The sequence below is a fragment of the Apteryx rowi genome, unplaced genomic scaffold (assembly GCF_003343035.1).
Source record: "Apteryx rowi isolate R43461 unplaced genomic scaffold, aptRow1 scaffold_394, whole genome shotgun sequence".
In the NCBI taxonomy this organism is placed as follows: Eukaryota; Metazoa; Chordata; class Aves; order Apterygiformes; family Apterygidae; genus Apteryx; species Apteryx rowi.
The window spans coordinates 556,313-565,697 of NW_020450463.1; the positions used below are offsets into that span (position 1 = coordinate 556,313).

Sequence of the window (9,385 nt, forward strand, 5' to 3'; positions counted from 1 at the left end):
TCCGGTGCCCCCCCCACACACACACACACAACCCAAAACCTTATTATGGTGAGGGTGGGCAAACACTGGAACAGCTTGCCCAGAGAAGTTGTGGAGTCTCCATCCCTGGAGGTATTCAAAACCCAACTAGACACCGTCCTGAGGAACTTCCTTTAGTTGACCCTGCTTTGGGCAGGAGGGCTGAGCTAAACAATCTCTAGAGGTCCCTCCCAGCCTTAACTCTTCTATGATTTTATGGATCTCTGCGCTATACTCAGTTTCGTAGTGTAGATGTGCCCTTATAGGTCTGTGTTGTCCAGTCTTTAGCTAACAGATATTGTTACTTATTCTGGTGATTTGCGTACTTTCTCATTTCAGCGTAGTTTAGGTTGTCTAATGCCAGAAAAGTCGTGGAATAGTAATGTCTCTGAATGCTGAGTCAGGCTGGARTTGGATGAACGATTTTGATCTGAAAGACTTGCTTTAGCTAGGGAGCCCTGGATGACCCCAGGCTTCGCTACGCTGTGTGTTTATTTCTTGAACAGAACTGATTGGAATAGTTCTCAAAGGCACTTCTTTATTCTTTCTTACCGTACCCCATTAGAAAAATAATCTCTGTTCCTGTTCTATTCTTGCTGTTCCTAGCCTCCTTTATAGCAATTTGGAGTAGCACAATATGCAGGCAAAAAAGGGACCTGTGACTTCAGCGTGTACCAGATAAGCCAGAAAAGCTACTGTGTAGAAATGCTGCTGCCTTATCAATAGATTGACTATCTCCAGTCACATTCCACTGTATGGAGGGAATTGCTGTTGTCATTCCTGCTAATCCTGTTGAGCTACAGTAGTAACTAGGAAAACAGCTTAGGTTTAGTTATGTTAAGAAAACCGTCAGCTTAATTCTCATTGCAGGCTATTGAGCTGTGAGCTATTGGAGGAATCTGATTATGACTTGACTTTCAAAATGGTCATTTGAAAGTTTCCACTTGCTTGTTCCATATACAGTGTAAGGAGTAACCTGAATATGTAATCTGGGAAAAAGCTTGGTGCCATCTTACACTCATTTGTGAACTATTAAAAGCATTCTGATCATAGCATAATTCTTCAGTAATTGTTTCTCCCCAGCAATTACGACAGCAAGCAGATCCTTCATGTTCTGAGTTAGGAAAATTCTATTAAAAGTCTGCATTGATAGACTTCAAGAAATTATTTCTTTTCTATGACCCAGTTGTGTTATTAGATGTTTTTTCTGATCTAGTATCCTTATAGTTATAAAAACAGCACTTTTGTGTTTAAAGAGACTAAAGAAAGAATCAACTCCTGGCCTGTAACATGATTTTCTGCAAAGATTGATTGGGTTTGGTATGTACATAAGCAATGTGCATGGGTCTGTACATCATAGAAGGCTTTTCATTTTTCCAAAGCTTGACTTGATAATTCACATGACCATTACATTCACATGACACTTACATTTAAGCTGTACAGTTAAAGACCTTTCCATGTGTGTTCAGTGTGTGCATGTGTAGCTTCTTTTGGTCATTCTCATCTGTCAAGGTTTGTTGCATTTTCCTTAGTGACGCGATGACAGATAACTGGCTTGGCAATGGACATGCAGGTAAGTGCAGTGCAGTCTTTTAAAATAACCTTTTGGAACTTTGTGTCTATTTAATGACTTTGTAGACAGCATATCTGCGTAACTGCACATCATGAGTTACGCTAGGTTGCTTTAGCTTATATCAAAATAGACTAGTTATGTGTGTGCTGTTAGTTTTTGGCTTTCAAAGTAGTTTGTGTTAGCCTCAGCTAGCCTGATCAAAAGCCTGTATCTGACTCTGCCCCGCATAATGTCAATAGGGAGTCAAGGAACGAAAATCTGATCTTCTAGTTAGAAAGTGTTCTTTCTTTTACTAAAATGGACCCAGAGTTTCACCTGTGTACCATTTCCTATAATGAGCGCGTAGTAAGATCTGTGGATGTGCATTCTTATTCTTAAAAATGATTCTTGGGTTCCTTAGATTTCTCAAGTTCATTTCACAGCATTCCTTCCTTTTGCTTGCTGACAGAAGATCTCTTTGTGAAAAATGCATCTCAAGATTCATACCAGACATGTGAAGTGCAAAATCCTCACAAGAATGATTAAAATAGCAATCTAAATAACCGGTTTCAGTAAGGCGATTCTTACCTGCCCAGATTCTGAGGAGGAAAATGAGGACACATATGTTGGACACAACAGAGTATCTAATCAGATAACATTTTTTTCAGCCTGCCTCTGAAGTTCATTCTTCATCTAATTTCTGTTCCCATCACCCAAAGCCTGCAGCAATATCTCCAGTATTTTGTACAAGATTATTTTAGTATTTATTAGATCATTTATCTGATGGATTAAAAGAGCGATCGTGCATCTGCAGTCAGGATTGAGCTCTGTTAAAGGCTCTTCTTAATTTGGCACTTGAAATGTTCTTGCTGGGGGGGAAGATTCCACAGAATTTCTCTTAAAAATGCTACAATTGCACGTATGTTGTTTGAATTGAGACTGAAGCATTGATTTATGTCATCCTTATAAAAGGGAGATTAAAATGGTTTTAAATTTACATTTGAAGTCTTACTTGAAAGAGGAGCAGTTGTTTGGTGTACAAATATTTTTTTTGCTGTTAGAAATAGGGTTTTTTGCTCATGTTGAGTGGCTTGTGTGCAAAGTGAGAAGACAGAGTTACCTCAGCTGGGCCTTTATTCCCATGTCAAATACTTTCAGAGTCTAGACATCACTTTGTTTTTCCAGAAGGCAAAAGCTAGTTGAATAAAGACCTCTAGGTAGGTGCCTGTGGGAAGAGCCAGAGTGCTGAGCACCGTAGGGCTTGCGGAAGGCTACACCAACTCGAGTATGCCAACTGTAACAAGTTTCACTTTAAATTAGTGCCACCTCTACAGTGATGCATTTTAACTACCGTTCCAGTCAGCCAAGCTGCTTGGTGGTGTTCAAGCCAGTTTGCAGAAGTGTTAGCCCAGTGTCTCTCCAGTTTAGAAATCAGCAGAGAGCTGAAATACTGCTTTATATTTGTTTCACTAGCAGTACTTCCTTACTGTGCCTGTATGTAGTTGGAGTATTTGAAACGGTCTCATCTCCTAGCTTGGAACAAGGTTTAACTTGAGGCTCTACCAAGATGACCTTGCCGAATCTAGCCGTGGTACTGGGAGCTGGTGATGCTGAAGCAGTGGTACACCTTCCCATGGTGGCGGTAGCTTCTGAGAGACATAATGGGTAACTAGATGCAGTAACGCTTCATCTGGCCTGTTAGCTTAGCTGCAGATGGGGGTGCGTTTGGGTTAGTGCCCTGGCTCGTGAACAGAAACAATTGGGGCACAAATATGTTCTGTTCTGCTGACTGTGGTAAGTGTGGTACCAAGCAGCCAGGAGCAGTGGAACTGGCTGCAGCTCCCATTTCACTCAGTAAGAGCTAGAGCCCTTTGCTTTCATGTGGTCTTGTGCTACTGTTTTACGTACCTGGGATACCTTTTTGTGCCTCGACTGCGCTACACTGAAGCATAGGCATGGCTGTGTTGAGAGTGAGGAGGAGCACTGATCATATTTGGTATGACACTCAGAAAATCTGTGCTTTTTGTGTGTGAATTAATCATTTGATGTCTATACCAGGAAGTGAACAGCTTATGATAGCTTAGGTAAGCACACAAGCCCAAATCCTCTAGCCTACTGGGACCGTGTCTTCATTAACAGAGAAGGCATTTTCCAGCGCAGCAATATAGAATGACCCTGTCGGTTCTCTTGCTTAGCTTTCTCATTAGATTGTGAACAGGTCCATGATATTTGGCAAAGATTCTGGGGTAAACTTTAAGGATTTTGGTGATGTATCATGCTTACAGATCGTTTCTGAAACTTGTAGTTCCTACTGCCTGTTTAAGTTTCTCAGGTGTCTACAAAAGTGATGGTAACTTTTTCTTTTCTTTTTAATATTGCAGTTGCTGATGATTCCTCTCATCATGTCTGTACTTTATGTTTGGGCCCAGCTGAACAGAGACATGATTGTATCATTTTGGTTTGGAACAAGATTTAAGGTACACCAAACAGGATATTGGAAAAGCTTCTGTGCTTAAGATGCATGTGAAGGGGATGCTAGATGCTGCTGGACTTAATTATTTCTGTATAAGCTAGAAGGCAAAATACATTTGTCTTATTAAAGATATCCTATGCTTACACAAAGCTACAGACTCCTTGAGAGGCAGTGAAGAATAATTTCTCCATGGTCTTCCATATGCTGTCATCCAGTGTGGCTTTAACGAAAAGATATCCTGACATCTGAAATTCGTTGGCCTGAAAAAAAGAGGAAAAATTTTCTTGATGAACATTAACCCGAATAAAAGCTTAATAATAGTGGCAAAAATATTGGTATATTAAATTTCTCTATAGTTTGTAACCTAGTCTATTTCTGCCAGATCTTGTAGCGAAAAGTCTTTTGATACTTGTTTCCAGACCTTTTCAAGTTCAGAAATATTAGGACTTTTCAGGTGTAAGCTTGCTGTGAAAGGTAGCGTGCAGGAGATATCTGCGTATAATGTTTGAATCAGTATGATTTGTCTAAAAATGTTGGTGATTGCTCAGTTTAGAGTATCCTACCTGTTAGTTAGAATCTACTTAAGTTAATATATTGGGATTTGTGTAATGTTGAAAATACTGGTATAACCATACCTACAAAAGTACAATGGAGCATATGCAGGTTTATGTCCTTCACTTGTACTCACAGCTTCTCTGTCTCCATTTAATTCTTTTTTAGGCCTGTTACCTTCCATGGGTTATTCTGGGATTCAACTACATCATTGGTGGATCGTATGTATTTACTAATATGGCCAGCTTGAAGCTATAAAGGCTTTCACAGCTATTTATCTTATCACTAAATTTAGCAGCAATATTAAAAGGAGATGCTTAAAGCTGTACTAATACAACTGGTAATGCTCACTGTGTCATACAGCGATTATTTAATATAAAAGCAATGGAGGAGAATTGTGGATAAGAGAACTAGAAAATGTGGGGGAGGGAAATAAGAATTAGTTTATTTTCTAGTAGGTCTATGCATTAGACTTTTAGAAAAGAAAGACTTCATCCCATATGATCAACCACTATTACTGGTTTTAGAAACAAACTCAGCTTGATTCTGACAGTATTGTTACTTCTTTCCCTCAAAATCTCACCCAGCACGCTATTTTTTTCTGCTTGTGAAACAGAAATATGGCCATAAAAAGCCTGCAGAGTACATGCCGGCACTTTCTGAATCCTTTGGTCTGCCTTGCATCTTTTTGACTAAACTCTGCGATGCAGAAATCCCCTCTTTGTGCACGATCTTTCACATTAGTGCCCCTGTATTGGTTGAGCCTCTTGGTGCCGCTGTAACACAATTGGTGATAATAAGTTATGTGGTTGATTTATAAAAGGAGATAAGAGTACAGCAATTCCAAATTCCCTTTTCTGGCTGTGCCTCCTACTGACTCATCCGTCACTTAAGAAAACTGCTTGCTGTTGGATACCTGCTGTTTCTATGCATGACAGAAAATACTCAAGGGCCTCCATTCAGCAGTGTTTTTACAAAGTTGGGAACAAAACTGTTCAGTACAGCAGGAGACAGGCTGTCCAGTGGAAACAGCAGCAACCTCTCAAGTTAGGTCGACTTATTTTCAACACTAATAGCTATACGGTCTAATTCACTGATGTAAACAAGCATTTAATTGCATTTTCAGTGCAGTCTGTAGAGAAGGCTTGGAAGGGGGGGGGGGTGAAGCAGCCTGCTGATGTGTTGGCACTGAAGGCTGGCACTTCAAAAGATGTGAATGCAAAACGCTGAGGGAAGGAGAGTTTTCTGTGGCCAATGGCCGTAGGGGTGCCTGTGGCAGGTGAACAGGGTGAACTGACAGAAGATGGTCGTTCAGCTCTGCAAAAGAGAGCATGTGAAACAGTTCTTTTTCTTTTGCCTTGCAGGGTCATCAATGAGCTGATAGGAAATCTGGTTGGACACCTGTATTTCTTCTTAATGTTTAAATATCCAATGGATTTAGGAGGAAGGAATTTTCTGTCCACACCTCAGTTCTTGTAAGCTGACTTTATTCTTTGGCTCACTATGTGGAACAATCTTCTATATAACACACATTCGTTGGGACAGCAGGGTGTAAAATATTTTCCTAAATCAACCTGCTTCAATCTCTTGACTGGGTTGCATGCATAGAAAATCATATTAGATTATTCTGAGTCATCAAAAAACCTGAGTTTCTTGTAAACTGCTGAGGTGGAAGTGTTACCACTGTGGATGGCTTTTTTGCCTACTCTTAAGAGTGAGATAAGAGTCATGTTTCTGCTGGTGTATTGAATGGTAATAGAGATCTCTCTGGCAATTAGCAGGCAATATCTGCCAGGTTTTTTGGTGTTTTGTTTTTTTTAATCACACTTTCTCCTGTAAATTATCTTTTATCTGTATTTCCATGTATCATTATAGCAGCTACCAGGCTAGCAACCTGCAGCAACAACAGAACAGAAGCCTGTTGCAGATCTGTTCAGTACTATTAATACATATTTTGCTCTGCAGTTGATACCAGTGGCCTTGACTAAAACTGCAGGTCTGGATTTCTGAGGTGCTTTTTCTTGCAATCTGTTCATTGTTTTAGCATTGAAACATTGAGATCAGAAACCAAAGATTATCTCTTCAGTTCCCCTTATTGTCATCCTTTTGGGTTGTAAATGTTCTTTCTCTACCAAGCTTTAGCAACTGAATTAACCCTTTTTAATAGCCTAAAGTGTTAATTAAAAGATGCAAAGTTGGATTACAGTTACACTTTCTATACGACTTTTTATATGAATAAGGGAGGCTGTATACTCTAGCTTTGTCTTTGCAAGCCCTCCTGCTAAACCTAATTTTCCATAAAGATTAGAAGACAAAATGTTGCCTTAAAATGTCTTTCAAAGTAATAACAGCTTTGAAACTACCATCAATCTTGTTGATTATGTGCAATTCTCCTGATTCCTGTTACAGGTATTTAATTCTTCTCTGTATTTGAGAAGCAGGAGCAGAAGTACTACAAACATCTCTAAAGAGGGATAAATTCTGTCTCTGTACTGCAGTGTTTTATTAAAAAGATTCTGTGATGAATTACTGATACCTTTAATATAGTAATGAACTTTTCTGTACGAGATCACTTTTCTTGTATAAAGGAATTGTTGTTTTTTTTTCCTCTTCCTTCCTTGGGCCTCAGATTTGCATGGCCAAATTCAGCAAGGGATTCACAGGAGCACAGTGTGACTGTCTGTGTGCTGTAGAGCTCAAATGACTCTGAATTGATAGTATCGCTAGCAAAATACAAAAATTGTATTTTAGATCACTGCCTATTCAAATGGTAGCCGAAGTTGGATGGTGAGGTTCTACAGCCCTGATTTGTTCTGGCCAAGTCAGTTAAACTCTGGTTGCAGGCAGGCTAGGTACCTGAACCTGTATTTCCTTTAGTCTCTTTGGTCCTTAGTTCCTCAGGAATCTTTACTTCAGAGGGTAGTGGGATGTTTGAATGCTGGAGCTCTGTAAGTATTAGAGAGATATATGCTCAGCAGTGACTTGGATTTTTTTTTTTTATTACTTCTCTGGGAAAAAAGGAGGGAAGTAAGGGGAATTAAGCTGGTATCAGAGTGTTTGTTCTCAACAATGAGACTTCCTTACCATGTGTGTCCACCCCCCCCCCCTTCCCTCCCCGTTTGGGTTACTGTGTATAACCATATCACAGAGACTTAAGTTGCCCAGAATTCCTGTTTCTCAGCATGCTGAGAGCTTAATACTTGGAAAGAATTCTGTGAGGTATTGCTATCAAAAGCCAATTTTATTGCAAAGTCTAGCAGCTAAAAGGAAGCGTGTAGACAAGTAGTCTGGTAGTTACACCCCAAAGTACGGCTCTTTCTCAAACTCTCTCTCTCTGTCTCCCCCATGGCTTGTCCTAGGTACCGCTGGTTGCCCAATAGAAGAGGAGGAGTGTCAGGGTTTGGCGTCCCACCTGCGAGCATGAGAAGAGCTGCTGAGGATCAACAAGGTGGTGGAAGACACAACTGGGGCCAAGGTTTCCGGCTAGGTGACCAGTGAAGAACTCCTGCCCTTGAAAAACAGCAATTCTTTGGTTTTAATAGCACGTAGGATGGATCCTTCCTGGTACAGAGCGTGCTTAAGAATGAGCTCTTTGTAGTATTGTTGGATTTAACTGATTAGAAAGAATTTTTCTGGTGCAAGACAAAATTAAAAACTCCAGAAGGGAAAAATGTAGATCCTGCTCCAGATTAGCAAGTAGTATTCAATTTGATTCTGCCATTAAAAAAGCCTTCTTTGTACAGTATTGTCTGTCTGTAATAACAGGCATCCATTCTGGCATCTTGTTCTGTGATGTGATGGAACAAGCTAATGGTGTTCTGTCTCACCTGATGTGTTCAAAGTTTTGTTGCCTGTGGTAAGGTAAGAATCCAGCGTGTGGCAGAGGGATCAAATTAACCCCTATGATTAGGAAGCTGATTTTTCCTGTAGCTGTGCTTAAGTTCCAGGGTCACTGGAAACATTATTTAAGTGATATATCTATGATGCATTCATAAAGCAAAGTGCAAGTGTTTCATTTCCATTATTAAGCTGTATTTTGAGAGCATTTTTTTCTTGTCACGCAGCATTTGTCCTACCTGCTGCAGCGTGGGATGGGCAAGACTAAGGATAAGAGGGCTTTCGTTTGAAATTGCAATAACAAATATTCACAGAATTGAAATCTGAGTTCTTCATGTCATGTATAAGGCTTGCTCTGTTTAAACTGAGGTTGCCTGGCTTGTGNCTGAGAGCTGTGAATTCTTGGCTTCAGGGTTTCTGTTTAGATTGCAAAATTGGATAGCACAAATACTAATTTACAACTACAAAACATAACATATCATTGTAGTTAATGTGAAGGGTACTGACCGCAGCATTGTTTATTAATCAAATCTACAACTTTCTATTAAAAGCTTTAAGACATCAAAGAATCAAAGCTGGAAATAAATTTTTCCAGGTTCAAGATACAATAGAACAGATTGCTTTATTAAAGGACTCTTTCACTGTTGAGTAAAAAACTACATAAACTGTCTATTACTATCTCCATTTTTTTGTTAAAACTTTTTGACATGGAGAAGGGAATGATTCTGTACAGTATTTTCCAAATACTGGGCTCTTGTGGGCAGAGCATGGGGCTAGGAGCCAGGAAGCTGTAATGCTAGCTGGTTACTGACTCACCATATGAACTTGAGCAAGCTTCTTGCTTATCTCAATTTTCCCAGTTGTGAGGAGGACTCATGCATGTCTCATAGTTTGAAAATGTAGCCGTGCCCCAGCTCCCCTAGGTGGGAGCTGCTAGTGAGAGAGGTAAGGCT

At 39.9% G+C, this 9,385-nt stretch overlaps 1 protein-coding gene across 1 annotated transcript in view; it reads left to right on the forward strand.

Moving 5' to 3' along the window:
• The window catches only part of DERL1 (derlin 1), a 15,210-nt gene extending 6,410 nt beyond the window's left edge, over positions 1-8,800 (forward strand). The window contains exons 4-8 of the mRNA XM_026074646.1: positions 1,565-1,591; positions 3,952-4,047; positions 4,764-4,816; positions 5,960-6,070; positions 7,955-8,800. Of these exons, the coding sequence (XP_025930431.1) occupies positions 1,565-1,591; positions 3,952-4,047; positions 4,764-4,816; positions 5,960-6,070; positions 7,955-8,093 (426 nt within the window). The 3' untranslated portion in view covers positions 8,094-8,800. The remainder of the gene's footprint in view (positions 1-1,564; positions 1,592-3,951; positions 4,048-4,763; positions 4,817-5,959; positions 6,071-7,954) is intronic.
• The last annotated feature ends 585 nt before the right edge of the window (positions 8,801-9,385 follow it).